General features: G+C 43.2%; 2 protein-coding genes across 2 annotated transcripts; one reads left to right on the forward strand and one right to left on the reverse strand.

Moving 5' to 3' along the window:
* Positions 1-55: 55 nt before the first annotated feature.
* bcdin3d (BCDIN3 domain containing) lies at positions 56-1,709 on the forward strand. The gene is made up of 2 exons (XM_086118817.1): positions 56-788; positions 938-1,709. Exons 1-2 carry the CDS (start codon positions 585-587, stop codon positions 1,469-1,471), a joined length of 738 nt encoding a protein of 245 aa, XP_085974943.1. The 5' UTR covers positions 56-584; the 3' UTR covers positions 1,472-1,709.
* A 99-nt stretch (positions 1,710-1,808) lies between these two features.
* ppp4r1l (protein phosphatase 4, regulatory subunit 1-like) lies at positions 1,809-20,748 on the reverse strand. Its single transcript, XM_086118812.1, has 20 exons — positions 20,631-20,748; positions 18,483-18,527; positions 17,450-17,579; positions 15,430-15,536; positions 15,184-15,326; positions 14,959-15,105; positions 13,484-13,591; positions 13,185-13,250; positions 12,492-12,650; positions 12,095-12,219; positions 10,723-11,207; positions 10,220-10,515; positions 10,061-10,135; positions 9,781-9,966; positions 8,055-8,216; positions 6,936-7,036; positions 6,733-6,853; positions 6,458-6,592; positions 6,226-6,367; positions 1,809-3,340 (listed from the first exon to the last, which is right to left on the reverse strand). The coding sequence occupies exons 1-20, from the start codon at positions 20,635-20,637 to the stop codon at positions 3,192-3,194; spliced, it is 2,889 nt and encodes a 962-aa protein (XP_085974938.1). The 5' UTR covers positions 20,638-20,748; the 3' UTR covers positions 1,809-3,191.
* Positions 20,749-20,764: the final 16 nt, after the last annotated feature.

The following is a 20,764-nucleotide window of genomic DNA, read 5'->3' on the forward strand; positions in this document are numbered from 1 at the left end:
GGAAATCACACAGCGCTATCTAACGTATCTAATACTGTATTTAAACCTCGGTTTATGTATTCATTGTTTTAAATTGTAAAATGATTGTGCTTTGTTAAGTTAATGTATAAAGTTTTAAAAAAGTCAGTCAGTGACGTTATTTTGTTTATTGGTTTCTTAATGCATAGTACACCTGCTTCAAATAACAAGGCGCACAGAAGAAAAGTTGCTACGATTTCGCTGTTGTCTTTGTTGTATGTTCTGTGGTATTATTGTTATCCATCCTTTTTCTCATCCGCTCTGCCAGCTGTCTTTGGACAGTAGGCAGCGTACACTCTGAACTGGTTGCCAGCTAATCGCAGGGCACACAAATAGGAACAACCATTTACGCACCCAATCACACCGAGGGTTAATATAAAGAGTTCCATGCCATGCACGTTTTTAGAATGTAGGAGGAAAACGACCCTCGTGAGGATAAACAGAGTCTCTTTCTTTCTCTCTATCTCTGTCAATTTTGTACATTTTACGCACGTACATTGGGAAGATCAAAACAAATTGTTTATATCTACCCGGAAGCATTTGAGTGTTGCGCCACACACTTTACAATGGCAGCATGTGTGAACGACGATGACACTAATGAGGATATCAACGACCCCGGCGCGGCTCCGTATGGAAACTTTATCAATTATTACACTTTTAACCCACCGGAGAACAGATTATGTGTTATTCCCAGAACACTTCTTCAGGATTTAGGCTACAACGACCCCCGTCAAACAACATTGCTGCTGGACGTGGGCTGTAACTCGGGGGTTTGTCGCATAACATATTTAATACCAATACAAATAATATAAATGCTGCATAGTGGAATAGGTTTAAAAACTATGCAGTAAAAGTCATTCCAATAATAAGACGAAAGGCTGATGGTGAAAAGTCTGTATTTGTTTTCCTCGACTGTCAGGAACTAAGTGTAGCCCTCTACAAGCATCTGGTGGAGACGCAAGGTGGAACCAACGTTCACCTACTGGGCTTGGATCTGGACGAGACCCTCATCCGGCGAGCCCAGGAGAATAACCCCCTCCAGGGCGGCGTCACCTTCGCCCTGTTGGACATCACCGGTGACTGCGCACCGCTGCGGGAACACCTGGCCCGTCACGAGCGCTCCAGCTTTCACCTGACCCTGTGCCTGGCCGTCACCATGTGGGTCCACCTGAACCACGGCGACGTCGGCCTGCTGCGGTTGCTCTCACGACTGGCCGAGCTTAGCCGGCATCTTCTACTGGAGGCGCAGCCCTGGAAGTGCTACCGTTCGGCGGCCCGCAGGCTTAGGAAGCTTGGGCGCTCGGACTTTGACCATTTCAAGAACCTTAAAGTGCGCGGGGACGTGAGCGAACACGCCAGGCAGCATTTGGAGAAACATTGCCTCATGGAGATGGTACGCAGCTTCGGCAGTACCGCGTGGGACAGGAAATTGTTGCTTTTTAAGCGGAAGTGAGATGGAAACTGTACAGTTTTTCGAGTGGAAACACGCACTCACTGAAGTTATTGTAAATGCAATCTAAAAAAAACCAACAACGAAAGTGTTTCTCAGTAGAAAAAAATAGCACTACGCAGTATTTAACATTATTAAAACATACAAACAGAAAGTTAAGGCTAATAGTTGGTGCATCTTGATTTCATGCTTTTTTTTTTACAATAAAAACAAACTCACTTTAATTGTATTGTAATTTTTCAATGAGCCAAAATGTTGCAGCATTTTTATTTTATCAATCGAATTTAAAACCATTTCAATCAGTAATTAAAATACACATTTAAAACAACGAAATGCTACATTTTAAAGCTGTATACGTTTTTAATTTAGTATAATTAATACAAATTTAAAACAAACGTCCAGTCATTTTAACTCCATACAGCTGCAAGAATCGGCATTAATTTAAAAAAAGTGTATGATGTAGTCATTTTTAACATTCATGGCTGTGGGGTATCAATGTATTTACCGTGGCTGTTTTTTAAGGTTGCTAATGTCTACAGATTTCTGCAGTGAAAAAAACATCTATCGTCATCAAAACAAGGGGGAAAAAAACAATTTTCATAATTTTAATTACAGAGTACTAAAAATAACATTACATAAAAGGTCATTTTAAAAGAAACCATTGAATATTACAAAGGTCTGTAAATCTTGTAAAGTTAGGATATAAAATCTTTGAAACAGTGGTGCATAATTGAGAAGAAAAATAATTTCCAATAAAATGTACAGTATATATTAACTGTTCTACTACGTAAAAAAAATGAGATGGACAACACAAAACTCTGACATACGAGATGAGCCGCCGCCGCCATTATTGCGACATGTACATGCACAAAATTAGCTCTCAAGTCAATGAATGTAATCATTAAAGAAAAAAAAACCCAAAAAGACATTTACAAGTGACAAGGACCAACAAGGGCGTCTCAATATCAAACCCTCGCTACACTGGCCTTGGTTCCATCAAGTCATAATTTATCCGCAGGGTTTAAAATGGTATACAAATTGGAGGAAGAAGCCTTAAAAGTTGACGATTCCGCCACAAAGGGAGTGGAGAGAGGATGAGTCTGCTGTGCTACTGTACAAGCGCTCAATCAGATCCACTGAGAGCTCATAGGAGAGACTATACACACAAAAAAAAAAAAAGATGGGGGGGGGGGGGGCATGCTTAAAATGTGCTCCAGCCCTTGTGAGGATGCTTTTTATTGGCTAGCCTGATGGAGGGCAGCCATGTCCAGGAGGTATTTCGTCGATGTCACATTTTTTTATTTTGTTTTGGTAAACTGAGGAGGCGGAAGATGAGGAGTTTGGGTCAGAAATGGCGGCGGGTAACTTGAGTCCCCCTGAGTTAGTGCGCGCGTCAAAGAGTCAAGGCAGACGCCATCTCTTCCTTTAAGATACTCAAAAAGGAGCCCAGAAATACAAAAAAGAAAAAAAAAAAAAGACTTCAATGCTAAACACACGCTTAGCTTTGGAAAGTCAAGCTTGTTAGTGTGGAGGAAAAAAAAATTGAGTCCTGCTCATTTCCTGAAAACTGCTCTTGTGTGTTGCATCCCACCACAGAAGGGTGTGTGCTCATGTTTTTTGTGTTAGCAGTCACAAGGTGAGGTTGGACGAGGTGAGGTGGGGGGGGGGGATCCGGTTTGGGTGTGCTGGTAAAGAGAGAGTGGGTGGTCGGGTGTTCCGGAGGCTAGATGAGGGGGGCCGTATCCATGGTCAGGCTTTTGCTGGGGTCCAGGCTGGCGAAGAAGCGCACGTCCCTGTCCTTGTCCGACTGGAGCGCCATCAAGGTTTCCTCCAGCTCGTCCGACGAGGTGCAGCCCGCCTCCTTGAAGTAGGCTGAACACAGCACAAGGGCGGAAGGGTGATTGAGAGCTAGTTAGCTTAGCATTAGCTCTGAAGAGCGAGAATGGGCACCTCACCACATTCGAGCCATGTTTACCTTTCAGACTACAAAAAGTCTGCCTTAAAATATCCACAATAGAGGGCTCCGTCCTTTTAGCAATTACCCACAATGCACTATCGGCGGTCATATTGGAGGGCTGTTATAAACAAGCCATACACGAATAGACTTTGTCGACTGAGCCCTCTATTGCAGCCTGCAAAATCTTCACTTTGAACTTGACAAAAGAAAAAGGAAGCTCACATTTGTTGTGACCTCACCAGTATACAGTAGATCATGGGTAGATTTAGCGCTGATGACGGAGTGACAGACTGACAACGACGGACTTGTAGGTTGCTAAAATTTGATGATGATCCAAAAATAGCAGGTGACCAACTGTAATTTAGCGATGATGGAAACGTGGTTAAAATAACAGTGACGGAGAGTTTTGGTTGGACTTGAAGCAATGACAGACTGACGATGACAGACGGACGCCCGGCTACTGACGATTGACAAACCTGCAAAATTTACTGCAATACTCACCTCCGGTATTATTATTTTAGTTAAAGAGATATCATTGGGCAGTATATGATGTTTGCACATTGCTTTGAAAAATATTTCTGCGTATTTAACATTCATGCTCTAATTTAAAACGTGCTAAATTAGAAGAAAGTTAGCAGTTAATCCATACTTGAATATTTTTTTCCACGACAGCATTAGCTCGCCAACGACCACCACAAGTGACAATTCACATGTTTGTGTTGTATTACATTGCAGTACTGCCTTCATTCCATTTGATATTGGGACATGTTACAGCAACGATGGGCAACTGGCGACATGCATGCGGCCCTCAATTACCGTATTTTCACGACTATAAGGCGCCATTAAAAGTCTAAAATTTTCTCCAAAATGGACAGGACGCCTTATGAGGCGGAGCGTCTTGTCTATGCGCTGAGTTCCAAAACCTGACTGAAAGCCGACACGCTGTTTATATAGAGAAAAGGCGGAAGTGACTGTGGACAGGCATGCGGCAAAGAAGTCGGCCAATCAGTGAAGGGTGGGCGTGTATATATACATATATGGAGAGAAAGAGAGAGAAAAGGCAGACGTGAGTGACAGGCATGCGGGGAAGCAGGCCGCCAATGAGTGAAGGGTGGGCGTGTAAGTGGACGCTAAAGCGACGCTACAAGCAGGTACCAACACCTGTATAGAGTGTGGCTATGTGCATTGTTGCAAAACAACTTCGGTTTTGGTTTCTAAGAACCCCCGAAAATAAATTCTACAAAGAGACACGCCTACGAAGCTCAGTTCAAACTTCAAGCCATCGGTTATGCTTTTGGCATGCGTGCCCATCTCACATCAGCGGTGAAAAACCAAGTCAAGCAAATGAACTCTGAGCTTGCCGTTATTACCGGAGGCTTGACTAAAGAACTCCAACCGCTGGACATCGGCATCAACCGGGCGTTCAAAGTAAAGTTGCGAGCGGCATGGGAACAATGAATGATCGATGGCAAACACAACTTTACAAAGAGTGAGAGGCAGCGCCGGGCGAGTTACGCCACAATTTGCGAATGGATTGTGGCTGCTTGGACGAACGTGTCTGCTTGCACTGTTGTTCGAGTTTTTGGCAAAGCCGGCATCATTTCTGTGGAGCCACATGGCAATGAGAGTGACTGACAACGAAAGGGAACACGGCGTTTTTGATGGATTACCGGTACTTGCACAATTGTTCAATTCTGATGCAGAGGATGAGGAGTTTGATGGATTTCTGGGTGATGATTGATCGAAAAACGTGAGTACATTGTACGATGGCTAAATAAAATACAACGGAACTCCGTTTTGCTTCGTTGCCTTTTTAAAAACGTGTTTTTAGCTTGTATCTGTATGTCTTGGCATGCTACCGTATGCTACAAGCTAACGTGTTTTTAGCGTGCGCGCATGCATGCCGTATGTTTAAACTGGCGTATGTTTTACCACTTTAAAATCGCGCCCAATAATACAGTGCGTTTTGTCTATGTGTAAAATACAGAAATAGCACCCATTAATGAGACTGCGCCCAACCATACGGTGCGTCGAATGGTCGTGAAAATACGGTAATTTCTGAAAATAAAAATGTTCACATGACATGAGCTGATTCAGATTGTTTTTTTTTAATGTAAGTTTGAACTATTTTCAAGCGTGTACAGAACTTTGAATTGCATTTTTATGTATGAAAAGTTCTATATAAATAAAGGTTGATTGATTGATCGTTTGAATGAGCCATTGAAAGGTGTAATACTAGTGTTAACCACTGGATGGCCTCGTGAAAAAGAGCATGTCATGGCTTTGATCATAAAAATACATAAACAGTGGCTGTGTCCCAATTTATAACTGGGTCCTCCGAAGGCCGCATTTTCGGCCGCATGGTGCCACTTCCGGCACAACTCGATTGGACGTGGTGTCCAAATCCACATTGAGCCTGTCCAAATTTGCCACGTTTTATGCAGTCCACGGAGCCTGCCAACTGTCAACTTTCTAGAATTTGGAAACCCCGTGTGGCCGAGTCGTGCCGGAAGTGATGTCATGCGGCCCAATTTGTTCTTTTCCCAGCATTGACAGTTTGTTTTTGAAGTGCATGGGGATTTAGTAAATGTGTGTTCTATATACAATGACACGCGCGCGCGCACACACACACACACACACACACACTTTGAAGTCCTGATGTCACCTTCAATTTGAGATACTGTATATCAAAATGTATTATTATTATTATGATAGATTTAGGACGTACAAACAAAAACCCAACCGGCAAGAATAAAATGTAAGTCGAAGAGTGCCGATAGGTTCCAGTTGAGCGTCGTACCTTTCTCCATGACGCTTTGTCGCAGGGCCTTGGCCACCAGCACACGCACGTTGGCCACCGGGTCTGACGAGAGGCTGAGCAGGCTGGGCAGGAGGTGCTGGCTGAACTGATCCATGGGCATGCAGTCCTCCTCCACCACCGCCTGGAATCATGCAACCAAGTGACAAATATAACGCATGAGTAGGTGCGGAAGGACTCGACACCGAGACGCTTTTGATGCCAAATGACTCACTTGGCAGATGAAGGCGAAGGCTTGTCGTCCCACCCACTTGGGACAATGGCAGAACCTGACAGTGAGCACGCTGATGAAGTTCACGGCCAAATCGTCAGCACCGCTCGAATACAATTTCTGGAGGATCTCCACCACCTGACCACAAGACAGCGGAATAGGATGACGTCCTATTTATAATACAAGGAAGTCTGGATCCACCCGGTCTATCCATCAATCAAACTGCGAGAGCAAAGAACCTTCACAGTTACGGGCCTAAGCTCGAATAAGTGACCCACCAGCTTGTAGGAAATCCACCTGACTTCCGAGACCTTGTCAGAGCAGAGCGTGAGTGCGATCTGCCTGAGGTAGTCGTACACGTCGTAGTGGCTATACAACTCGATGATCAGGATCAGCTGCCTAGAAGGGGAGCCGCAGCAAGGAAGGAGGTTAATTCTCCACAAACCATCACGGCGGGATTAGAAATGTCAGCCAAACGCACTCTGCCAGCTCGTATCGGAACCTCCAGTTGCGACTGTTGTCGGTCACCATGAACTCCTGGAGCTGGTACAAGTATTCTCTCCTCTTGTCCGCATTAAGCAACTGTAACCACAACATCAACACGTCTCTTCACATGGGAAAACTTTGACAGGCTGTCAAGTAGGGACCGAGGCAACAGCTGGCACAATAATTCTGAATATAAAACAGCTGAAAACACAAAATAGTAACAATGACAACGCGTGCGTCGACAAATCTGGTGAGTTTTTTTTTCTGTTGAATAGATTAGATTAGATAACACGAGTGAATGAGTCTTCATTTGTTTCACCATTGACAATAGCTTGATGCCTGGACAAGCTGCCTACTTATTTATTTCGCGGCCATAAGCTGCCTGAACAAGCTGCCCATCGACCATTAATTTGGCTCACTAACTGGGTTGCCCATGTAGTTTTTCTGACGTTAGATCATTTTCTTGTAAATGAAAATGAAGTTTATACTGGAACGGCAAAATTTAACTGTTCTGGTGATGGTTTTTTTTGCAACAGAGCATCTTGATTAATAATGTGAGTTATTGTGCAATATGAGTTAAGCAGGAAAACCCTCCTGTTTTTGTCAATCTCAGGGTCGGCCATTTTGCCACGAGCTGACATCACAGTTGCTTAGGGCTCATGTAACGACCAATCATGGCTAAGCTTCAGAAAACAGGTTTGTCTGTTTGTTTGCCTCGTGGACATTGACCAGCGATAATATAAAATAAGGCTAGGGGAAAAAGTAGTTTCTATAAAGTCAGCTTTCCGAGAATTTTAGCAGAGTTGTGTGAGGGGCAAAAAAAAAAAAAAAAAAAAAAAGGCTACAGAATCATACTGTAATTTCCAGAAAACAAAGCCGCAAGAGCTAAATATATTTTTATTGGCCACGCCGCTTTATTAGCCGCGGGCCTCCATGTTATAACATGGAATATTTTGCTAAGAAAGAGGTCACACAGATAAACATTTCAAAACTTGTATTCACCTTAAACACCAGTTAATGCGTTAGCGTGGGACTATAAAGTAACTCGCTAACAAATGTCCCCATAGTCCTTTGTTGCATTGACAATGGGAAGAGCAGAGGGCTCCAGTCATACCTTGAGGAAGTCGTAGAGGTGCTTGAGGACACCGATGCGGACTTCATCCAGGTCCTTGAGGAAGCCGTTAAAGATGGGAACCAGATCCGCCGCCGTCAGTTGGTCGCCCAGGATGACCGCCAGTTCGTGGATGGAGAACGCCAGCGTGCGGCGCACTTTCCACTGCGCGGGAAGAGGCAGACGCATAAGTTACTTGGAAATCATCCAGTTCAAAAGGCAGAGCGCTCGAACCAAAATATCTGGACTTTGCGGCAAGAAAATCCTCCAAAAGACCACCAACATTGCGTTAAACGAGAAAACTGAAGTCCACAGTTACTGGATATCATATTCTTTGAGCAACTAATTCAATTTGAACTTAAAAAAATAGGACTGAATTTTAAGGAGCAAGAACAAATTGGATAATGAGTTTGCTTCACCAACTGGCTGTCTATTTACCATTGAATTTGCTGTTAAATCAGGCAGTCGATTTATCTTGCTGCCTGGATGGGGTAGCCATTTAGCATTTATTTTGCCGTCTTAACAGACCGCCCATTTACCCGATAGTTGGCCGCCTATTTCACATTTAACTGGCTGCCCATTTGCAATTTAGTTTACTGCCGAGATGGGCTCCCATTTACCTTTTAAGTCTGCTACTTAAGCGCGCTGCCCATTTAGCATTTCACTTGTTGCCTAAACAGGTTGCCAAGATGACCAGTTTAGGTTTCTACCCGAGCGGACTATCCATTTTACTATTTAGTTGACTGCTAGTAGGAGCCCCGCCTGCATTTGCCTTTTGCGGTTGCTGCCTACGAAGGCGGCCCATTTCTCTTGACGCGTGCACTCATCACGGGCTGACTATTTACCATTTTATTTGCGACCTACACGGACAGCCCATTTACCATTGATTTTGCAGCCATGAGAGCCTGCTCACTTACCATTTAGCTTGCTGCCTTTATCGTGACGCCCTTATCCGACTGAGTGGCGAATGTTTGCAAATGTACTAAATGTTGATTTTTTTTTGTCAAGGTTCATTCAAGTTTGTAAATCGTTACAGACGTTCGCCAATTTGTTCGCAATTAATTTTTTTTTTAATGTTAATGTGTTTAAATGTTGTCAATGAACACTCTTTTACTGCGATTTATCCCTTTTGTATTTATATTGCACTTAATTGAACGGTGTCTGTTTGTTTTTCTTCTTTCTTCTTCTACCCACATTCTTGCTGCTGGAGGCTGTAAATTTCCCCAGTGTGGGACAAATAAAGGATATCTTATCTTATAATTTTTGGAAGTGACTTTTGTTTTTTTCTTCACAGGGATGGCAATGGCTAGTGATGAAAAAAGCGGAAAGGGGCGTGGCCTGGACGGGGCGACCAATCACAACAAGTAAGACATCATACACGTCCAATCGCAGGGCTGTTTACAATCGGGAGATGGAAAGACTGATCGGGAGAGCTCGTGAAAACTCGAAGATAAGGTACCTGACCCCCCCCTAAAATTTTCTCAACGGATTTAGACGATTCATAAAAATGATCAATTTAAGAAATAAAACGGCGGATTTCTGCGTATCCGCGGAAAATTGCCATCCCCGTCTTCATTGCTTCTGAATGCCATGTTCCGAACGTTGTTTTTGGAGAGGTTTCTTGGCTTTAGTGCAGCACATTGAGTTGCCTTGTGTATGAAATGTGCAATAGAAATGAAGCTGCCTTGCTTTGTCTTCTTTCGAGGGCTAGAAGTGGTTTGACTCCTACCTGGACATCAGTGGCCAGCGTTTCGTAGGTGTCCTTGAGGCAGTGCCAGTTCTGTCGACCCAGAGTGAGGGCCACGCCCGGCAGGCTGAAGGCACAGTGCTTGGCGATTTCCGTGTCCACCGTCTGAGCCCGCGCCGGGTCCGTCATGGAGAGGTACTGATCCAACAGCTGCTGGGGGATAACATTCTGCAGGCCAGCAAGACGAGATAGCAAGTTTTTCGGATCAGTTAGAGCAGTGATTGGCAATCACCGTGAAATGATAAGAGGCGGAAGCACCGACCTGGACTTTAGGCTTATCTTTACACACCAAATCATCTTTGCCCTCTTCCTCCACACTTTCAATTAGTTCAGAGACCTGAAGCGCAACACTATGTTGTAAAACCAACAGGGATAACGCCAAGTCTATACATTTCGAAGTTCATCTTAAAGGACCTCATACCAGAACCGGGGAGTCAAGTGGAGACTCTTCCGCATCCTCCGGGGGTTCCGTCTGTGTCTCCACGTCTCCTTGCTCTTGGACCGGACACGTTTCAGTGACCGGGTGGCTTTCAGTCGCTTGCTCCTCCTCGGCAAGAATCTCATCGGCCTCGGACTGAACCTCCACCGATTTGCTTTCAACAAGCGGGTTGTCTGCGTCGGCGGGTGAGTCGAACGGCTGGCATTCCGTGGGACTGTCGTCGGACGGGCTGTCGAGCTGAGCAGCCTTCAGAGCCGCAGACAATACCTGAACTTGAGCTAGGGGAGAACGGCAGAGCTCAGTCGGCATGGCGACACAAAGCTGCCCCAAAGCAGTTTTCCCACATTCTTCAGTGAAGCTGATTACAGCATATCAGGAACATACGGGGTCAGTACAACTCGGTTTATAGTGGCCCCACAGGGCCGCCACTCAAACACCGGACACTGATAATGTATCGTTGTTCCCCATGTTGTGCGCTCACTCACCTTGGACATCCGGGTCGTCCATGTGCGGCTGCAAACAGTCTAAGACCATCTGGATCTGGTCGCTGGTAGTTTTACCAGGGTTGGCCTTGGAATCGGGAAGACTTTGGAAATCTTCTGCTTCTTTTGACTCCTCCTTCTTCTTCTTCTTCTCAATCATGTCTCCCATTTGACAACTAAGCAATTCCAGTTCGCCGCTGATGTCTGGTAGAGGAGGCCTCCAAAAATGGAAGGAGTTAAAGTTCTCATCTGCCTGTGTGGTGTCTTTGGCATTCCTGGCGTTGTTGCCGGCATGCGACAAGTTGTCGAGCGCCTCTCCGTGAGCGAAGCTGTGGCCATTGTCGTCGTAGTTCATCTCCTCGGCCGCCGGCACGTGCTCCGGCGACGGCGTGGCACGGCCATCTTGGTTGGGAGGCGTGTGAGCGATCGTTCGTTCCGTGCGGCGGCCGCTGATGTCGGCGCAATTGAGGGAGTTCAAGGAGCAGTCGCTAGAATGACAAACACACGGATGCTAAAAGCTTCCCAACATCAATCTGTCTAATGCAGGAAATGGGATGGAAATGATCTGACTTATCCGGTTCTCAAGCGTAGGATGCATTCAAGGATCAGTTCCCAACACATTTGTTTTCCTCTATAATTTGCCAATTTTTGAAATGTTCTATTTTTTTTCAAATTGACATAACAGCACCACGCTGTCTTGTGTGGGGTTCACGTATGCTAACAATCGGGCCAAATTTGAGCATTTTCCCTCCTTTTCTTTCACAGTCAACAAAGGTTTAGCTATTGAATGTCTCTGAAAGTTTATTGTGACCAATTATCTTCTGGTATTTGGTATGTTAAGTATATATTTTTTCCTTGTCCTCTCTGCTCGCAAAACAATCAGGCTTTAAGATCGCAATATGTTAAACCTGTTCAATATTTACAATCGCAAATCCTAACGTGTGTGGTCAACAGAGATCGGCCAAGGCACGGACTCGGTAAATGAGACTGAAACGTATTGAGAGCTAATCAGGAAAATATCAGAAACCAAAAAAAAGTGCCTCTGCTGGACACAAATAGAGTTGGAACTGGTTGTGTTACGTGTTTGTTGAACGGGTCTCACAAGTCATTCACCGCGATAAAATTGTTTGTGGGTTTGGAAACAAAATATAGTCACCAGATAAGTTAATATTAAACCTAGCTACTTTCTTTTTTGTATTTTCCAACAGCCTGACTGCCCCGTGGTACAGTGCTGCCTCTCACAGGTCAGTTGTGGTACTACGTTGCTCATCTCAAGTACACCATACAAGAGCAGTAAGGACATACATGGTGAATGGTTTCTTGTCATGTGAGAGGTTCAGTGGTTAAAAACTGCAATGTGTGTTCCCTTCTTTACCTGTCTGACATGCACCTGGTAACATCGAGTAGCCCGCCGTCCTCTCTAAAGTGGAGGCCTGCGCTTGTTGGGTTGGCGAAGGTGGAGATGAAACGGCCCAGAGACTGAAAGGCAGCCTGCCTCACCTAAATAAAATATTGCAAGAACGTTTTGTTCGCTATTTTGCTTGAAGGCACATTTTTATGACCTAAAATGGGTGAAATTGTCATAATTAAATACTGTTTATCGAATGGATTTCTTAAATATACACACAGAGGAGGAGTGTGTTTTTCGTTTTGCTCAAGTGCCTTAAAATAACTTACTGTGGATTGGCGCTATATCATTAAAATCGTCTTGACAAGCTAACTTCAAGCACTGGTGGCAACAGCAGTATACGTTTAATGTGTGCTCGTCTTACCCAGCGGGACTGGTCGCTGATGAGGCTGATGAAGAGCGGGGACAACTTTGCACGCCGCACCTCAGGTGACGTCGAATTGGAGACCATCATGAAGCACTCGGCACAGGCTTTCCTGATGCCCCACAGGCTGTCTGAGCACAGGTCGAAGAACTTGGGAATCTGTTAAAAGCAGTAAAGAGAATTGTTTTTAAGGGGGCTTGTATACAAATCATTTGGTCTCTGCCAGCAATCAAGTGCGAAACTAAACCAGCAAGGTAAATATCTTATCTGCCCGTTTCTGAAAATAGTCTGAGGCTGAGCAATTCTGCGCAACTATTACACAGGCTTATTTTCATTAGATAATACAGCACAATTTGGTTTGGTAAACACTCGTGTGGGAGCTGCTGCCTCCATGTGGGAAAATGCTTTGATTTTCTATCTGGGCATTTTCTTTTAAAACCTTATGCTCTGCTCTTGCAAGGTTCGTCGTAGTAAACAAAGCCGGTCTTGTCAGTGGGTAGTTTGACAAAACATGTCAGAGACATGTGATCAAACGACCTTGCAATTGATTTGATTTTTTTTTTTTTTTTTTTTTTTAAAGTGCATTGTATGACTCCTTTTGAAAAGGACACTCTGTCTACAATGGCCCAAGATAAACGCACAAAATCGGAAGAGTAACATTGGGGGGAAAAGAATTGTTTTAAAAGTCCTTACCAGTAGTTTTTCTGTGGCCTCCTGACCCACAATTGAACAGAACTCTCCAAAATTGGCTGCGCAGACCTAGAATATAAGGGGTAGAAAAAAACAACATTTGCATTTGTATCCTTTCAAACTTGGCACCTGTCATTGTGGAATAAACATTCCACAGGGATTTGCGCCTCCATCTGATGCGCAAAACTGAAATAAGTCTGACTTGCATATTCATGACAAAAATTCCTCCTAAATGGCCACATACCATAACTGCATATATATATAGAATCCCAAAGTAAAATGGAAAAAGTAAAATGCATTACCTTGCGCACTTGAAAGAGTCTGGCGTCGCTACACAAGTCGCAGAATCGTGGCAGTAAGAGATGCTCCACCGTGTCTTTGCTCAGCATGGTCACCACTTTACACATGATCTGAACACAGACGCAAAGGCGCAACACGGCTCAAGATGTGCTGAGGCTTTCCCAGTAGAAAATGTTTTTGAGGGGAATGGATGAGGGAAGAGCACATCCACGAAAAACATGACCCACTGAAAATGCCAACGCTAACCCAGAAGCCATATGAAAACAAGGCCTGCTTTTATGTGTGCATAGGCTAAATGAACAGTTAAAAGCTCGTCTTACATACAGTGGCAAGAAAAGGCACTCAAAGTGCAGACGGTTTAACAGCCCGTTACTGTAACAGCGAACCTGAGCTCGCAACAGCCAACTGTATGCACGCATTTGCTGATTCCCACGTCACTTAACAGGTCAGGCCCCACCCTTTAAAGCCACGCACACTCAAAGTCACAGACATTAGTGTGGAACGTGATGATGGCGACCCTACGTGGATAACAATTCTACCTGCACAATTTGTTTTTTGAATCATAAAACCAATCTGTATCCAGCTGCTCGATTCATCGGTGGGATGATCGAGATACAGTAAAAAATCTACCGTATTTTCCACACTAAAAGGTGCGCTGGATTATGAGGCGCACCTTCAACTAATGGCCTATTTTGTAATTTTTTTCATATATTGGACGCACCGCATTATAAGACGCAATCTACAATGCATCCACTAGATGGAGCTACGCTCAAGGAAATGCCAACAGAACACTACACTACACCCTGATATGGCAACGATCAAATGTCAGTAAAACTTATTTAACAAAGCAGCGACACATTCACTTAACCAACAGCAAGTTATAACATTGACTTGTTAACGTTGAACTCTCTTGCCGCTGCTCTATTTCCGTGTTCAACTGCGAAACCGATCACCTTAAGTTTGAACTCTGCATTGTAAACTTGTCTCTAGCAAGGAGCCATTTTGGGGTTGACATATTACCATAATGACCATACACAAGGCACATCGGTTTGTAAGGCGCGCTGTGAGCTTTTCAGAAAATGGAAGGCTTTTAGGTGCACCTTTGAGTGCAGAAAATACGGTATTCTACAAATAATTGCAGCAGCAGTCCTCGATCTGACATTCAATTAAGTTGTAAGCAATAGACAAACACAATTTGCTTCAACTATTACCACGTAAACAATAATATTTAAAAAGTTTTTACTGAGCACAATACGTGTGCAGGCTAAAAAAAAAAAAAGCAGGCCAGTTGAACGAGATTCTCCAATCGCCACCACATTGATTGGACTGACTCCTGATTCCAATCACTCTTGGAGAAGTTGGAGAAATGTGATCCGCGAGCATCCTCAATCTGACTATGGTCGACCTTGCAGTGATATACTGTGAGTTCTGAAACATAAAAGTCTCTGTGGGACACGATTGTGTTCAAATTACTCACAGCAACCGCCTCAATCTTGTAATCGTCGTCGCTGCTGGGTTCTGTGAGGTCCAGCAGAACCGGACAAACTTTGGACTCCATGTCAGCCTTTGAGATGAGGCCCTGCTCCAGCAGCACCAGTAGTGCCGCCTGGCTGGTCTTTCGCACCTGGAAGATAAAGTACGCAACAATAACGTTTGAATGGTTTCTTGAGACATCAGGGGAAACAATCGTTTGGAATCCGACCTGGTTGTTGGGATCGGTGAGATATCGGACGACGATGGGTACTAAGTATCTGGAGAAAGCGGCGGGGAAGATGGGCCGACTTTCGTGTAAGAACATGGCGATGTTTGGGACCTGCTCCATCAGCTCGGCTCGTACGGTCGGCTCTGACAAGACACACGCATGCATGACTCTCCACTTGAAGCTCCAAACGGCATGTCTAGTGATACACTGAAACCAGCTAGTATATACAAGGGAAAATGTATCTACCTCCATCTTCTGACATTCTGGCAACCGTCTCCATGACACTGATGAAGTCATTTTCGTTATCGCTGAACTCACGGAGCACATCGAGCAGCCCGCGGGCCACGATCTGTCTAAAATGCAAGAGGAGCGTCGGGTTAGTTAACCCGCCGACAACTTGTGAGAGCAGACAGTGTTCACACGGTGAAGTCCATTGCGCACACGGACACGCACACTCATTGCAAAATCAAATAGTCAAGCATTGAGAAGCTGGTTGCGAACAGCTAAAAGTTTATGCAAAGAACAAAAGTTGTTCCTGTGCGCTTTGTTTTCTCTAACCTGCAGGACACGAATAAGTAAATAACAAATGGTGGCTGTTGTTGTACCTGTGAACCCACGTTCAGACTGGAACTAACCTCGAAGTCTTCTGTCAATACTCTGCTTATTGTGTGAAGCTTGTGCAAGTATGTGATGAGCACTCACCCTGGAATGCAGAAATTCACTTAGGCGTCACAAGCAAAGAAGACTTGGACGCCGTGTTACAAAACTCAGGATGAGCACTTGAGGAAATGTCACCGAGCGATCATTGAGGAAAATTAACCTATTTGTGATTCAGTCACGAGCTGAGTTGTATTTATTTTGAATGAATGATTGCGGACTATTATTGAGGGAGCAATAGTTGCTGCCAATTTGTGAGAACCATTAAGTCTCTCTCATTCGCACCGTCAACCCAAGATAAACATCTCAATTAAATTCCACATCCAAAAGGCTTTGATCAAATGGAAACTTTTCTCTTGGTTTTTGTTTTTGTTTGTGGATTGTGCCATGTCACAATCCACAAACAAAAACAAAAACCATGATACTGTTTGACACGGAAGAGTGAGCTGACAAGTTCACATGAAGGCTCCGACTTTTCATCATATTTCCTGCCAGATGTGGCACCACTTTGCAATCAGCACACTGACGATGATGGCATTTCCTACAGCAGGGGTGTCAAAACTCAAAGCGCGCTTTAGGTAGCGAGCCAAACACGCACGACATTTTTGTACCAAAACTGAATCCTCTTGAACATTACGCGATTTAAAACCAGACAGGCTCGTATAATCTTCCCAAAAATAAATCAACATCAATTTACAATAACTTACAAAATAGTTTGCTCCACATAAGGCGCCTTATATGGGCAAGACGACTACCGGTAAATTGCAATTGAATCCGCCAGGTGGTCACGAAACAAAACACCTCGCTCAAAACAGGAGATGACAAAAGAACATGTCCAGTATCAACACATGAATCTGAACAACTATTTTAAAAATGCCACTAGGCATGTTGAGAAGTCCATTGTAACTCCCTGCGGTGCTCTAATGTTCATCTTAGCCAACAGCTGCTCACGCGACGCTGCCAAAGATACATGTGTTTGAGCAGCATGTAGACAGCGGTCCGGAATGAATGAGGCCGGCTATCGTATTCTGGGTTTTGTAGTTCGTGTTCCATCAGCAGTTATGGAATTGGAGGAGGCGGCGGCATTTACCGGCGTGCTTTTCTGTGGTCACAATTGGTGCATTTAACTGCTTTTTAATGCCTCTTTAATGTGTTATTTTGTACACGCAGAGTGTAATAGTTAAAAAAATGTGTCATTTCATTTGCATAGTTTCGTTCGTGCTTTGAGGTGCCGCCCATCAAGGGAGAAATTACAGACTTACATCTCATTTTCGCGATTCACTAATCCTACATTGACAGATTTTCGTTTGGAAACCTTTTGGGGTGATGCCAATTTTTCATGGATTTTTACTAATCTTGGCAGGGTTTGGTCCCGATGCCCCACAAATCGTGGAGGAGCAGTATAAACAACTAACTAAACTGGCAAAAAAACAAACAACCACAAAAAAACCCATTTGCAGTTCACCACAGAGAGGCAAAGCACTGAATCAAAGCCAAAAAATGTCAGCAGAGCTGCAACAAGTTTTTTGAGCTGTCGTCAGATGTAAACAATGGCGGGATTATCTGATGATAGAAATGTTTTTTTTGTTCTCGTCTCTAAACTCTTTACCTGTTAAAGACATTTTCACTGAAGGCGTACTTCTCCAGCCTCCCAAGTGGAGTCAGGTTGTCCTGGCCTGCGTCGAGGAAGGCGGTGATGCGGATGCTATCACACTCTGAACCGTAGTCATCAAATCCAACTGCAAGATAGACAGGAGTCGCTCCTTTAGCGACAATGAGCACGACAGTCCAGTTCACAGTCCAACTGGATTTCATTTTGTTTCACAAAGCCGGGATGGCCGACAACAGTCTGGGGAGCTGCTTGTCATAAACCTTGAAAAACAATGAAATTGTTCACTAATACCAGAAGAACAAAGTGAGACAATCACAAGAATGGATGGATGGAGAGCCAGTCTACAAATTTGTAAAAAATAAAAATTAAAAAAAAAGAGGCCCCTAAGGGATATGAACAATACTTTGAGAATGAAGTCACAAAAATAAATAAATAAATAAAATAAAATAAAAAAAAGAGAACGAACCCCGCCTCAGCCCGAAGACAGCTGGGATAGGCTTCAGCATGCCTGAGACCCGCGTAAGGATAAGCGATTCAGATGGATGGAAGTAAAAATATTCATTTATATATACCATATATGTATTTTTTTAAATATATTTTTAAAAGTTTTCATATAGAAGATAAAACGTAACTTTTATAAGAACAAAATTGGAAAATAACGCAAATAGAGTCACACTGTCCTAACAGGAGAACCCAAACTCGAGTACAGTAGGAAGGGCCCTAACAAACATTGACAAGACTTAAAATCATTTAATTAGAACAATCAAGTCAATGTACGACAGAATAAAATAGAAATTATGAGAATAAAATAGGGATTTTATGAGGGAAAAAAAAGCTTAGAATTTACACAAATAATGTCGCAATGTATTTCAAGAATAACCACCACCAGATGTTTTAGAGAACAAAAGTCAAAACAGTGTGGGAATAAAGTCACAGTTTGTGAAGGAATAGTCATGTTATGTGAAGAGAACAAATCCAACAACTTTGTTCTTCTAATATGACAACTTTTTTTCTGATGTCAAGTACTCACAATCATCCAGATCATCATGGCCATCTTCGAAGTATAAAGATAGACCTGCAAAGATAAAACATGTGAAGAGGGAAATCATCGCACAAAAGTGAGAGAAGGCCAGGGAGAATCAACGTACAAAAGCATCACTTTGTGAATGCAAATGAAATTGTCGGGGTACGAGGCAGTAAACAATTCCTAAAACAAAATGGCATTTCCCAAATGTCCAAATTCGAACCGGAAGGCTTTGGAATTGTTCATATGGTGTTTAATTGAAAACTGCAGCGTCTACATGACACAAGAGATGCAAGATGTCCAGTCGATAAGCACATCCACAAAGCCTGACAGACAGAAAGACAGTGTTGGCAGCTGGGAGGAGCCCGTTTTCTTTTCTTTTTTCAAAACACAAACTTAGGTAACAGGTGGAAATCAGAGCAACAGGCAAGCGGGAATAAGTGATTTCTTTAAATTAAAAAAAAAATTCTATCTGACTCGTGTCATTGTTTATTATCCAAAAGTGTCCAAATGAAAACGTATTAAAATGAATTTGGTTTGGATCTCAATATAAACTCCATCACTAACTATTTTAATACAGTGCTTTACATAAATATAACACTTATGTTGACGTTACCACAGCAGAAGTCTTGTATACGAGTGCATGAGGTACAGTACATGACTTGGAATGTTCGTCACACTACGAGATGGCCTCCAATTCTGCCTAATTAACCGGTTTAAAATAACACTGTCATCCAGTCTGTGATCATGATACATGGCGGCGCAGCGCAGCCTGCTGAAATATTCATTTGGTGTGAAAGCTATCGAACTCACATACTCACAATACAATCGCAATGGATTTGACGAGTATGAATGAGCTTTTGAAAGATCGACTCGATTGAAAAGATGAGTGATTCTCAAAATGGTGTATGGGATCGCAAGTTGTGCGCAAGGTCGCTCTAAAAGTATGTGAAGAATCACATAAATAAATAACCAAACTGTGTATGGTACAGTGGCTTACCGGTAATTTATTTAATGCAGTACACTATGTTTGTTCAGTTCAGTTTTATTTGACGTTTAAGTACTATAGCAGTCACATTTAATCTTTTCAAGTGTTTATTCAGGCACAATTTGTATTTAACTTGGGTGGGATACATTTTAACTTGATCTTTTTCAGGACCAGTGTTTATTTTTGCCATATTAGACATGTTCAAACTGCACACAAAATTACATAGGCTTTCAACAATATTGGGTCAACTTTTTAGGAATAAATCTCCTCCCTAATTTTTAGTGCCTTTTAAATACGGTCTTGATGAAACGAAAAGAGAGAGAGAGAGATATCCATTGCATACCGGTGAGGGAGATTAAGTTGTCACACTAGCAATACTCATACAAATACACCCATATTAAAAAGACAAACAACCGAATACAGCTTTAAAATTGAATTAAAATAAATTACGTAAGCTAAGCAAAACAAAAAAAAGGTTTGTTCATTCATTGAGTGATTTGACAGACGCGCGATTTCTGATGGAAGAGACCAGAAGGTGTCAAGAAACGTGTTTACAGCTGGTCATCGCAGGGAATGTGCTTCGGAAAAAAAAAAAAAAAAAAAACAACTCGTACAAGATTCGATATTTAAACGCGGGGAAACACCGCATTAGGGGTCTTGATACTATGTGTGTTTTGTTTGTTAAACCCACAGAAAATACCGGTAAAATAAATGAGGACATACAATATTTCGCCTTGATACGGGGCACATTAGTGTATTTTGGTCATCTTATTGGCTGAAAATGACTTTAGCATTCAAGCTAACGTTAGCTAGGTCAACACGCTAGCCTCTGCTCTGGCAACAAATGGCTGTTAAATGCATTAGAGACAAGCGAATGTATTAGTTAGTGTTATTTGACATGGATATCGGTACGTACGAATTAGTTGTGGTGATGCATGCCTCCATAAAGTGAGTCATTTCGACATCCTCGGTCAGCTTTTGTTAGCCGATTGGCTACAATTGTTGCTAAGTTTGCTAACAGTATTCGATTCAGCCTTTTCACACAGCACTTTTTTTCTTCAGGAAGCCCACCGCAAGCAATCGGAATTCAGCCATTTTTAGTCACCAAATCGTAGCGTTAAAAAGCAAATACACACAAAGCATCGACATCCACAGTGCACCATTACCTGCCATGTTGAGGCTCGGCTCGGCTCTGCGGGCTGCCGTCCCGTGTGGGCTGTCACCAGGCGCTCAGCTGTCACTCAAAAAAAAAATACAAAAAAAAAAAAGAAAAAGCACTTCCTGAATGTACTTCCTGCGG

Source organism: Hippocampus guttulatus, chromosome 8 (genome assembly GCF_054856545.1).
Source record: "Hippocampus guttulatus isolate MCC_2025c chromosome 8, RoL_Hgut_1.0, whole genome shotgun sequence".
In the NCBI taxonomy this organism is placed as follows: domain Eukaryota; kingdom Metazoa; phylum Chordata; class Actinopteri; order Syngnathiformes; family Syngnathidae; genus Hippocampus; species Hippocampus guttulatus.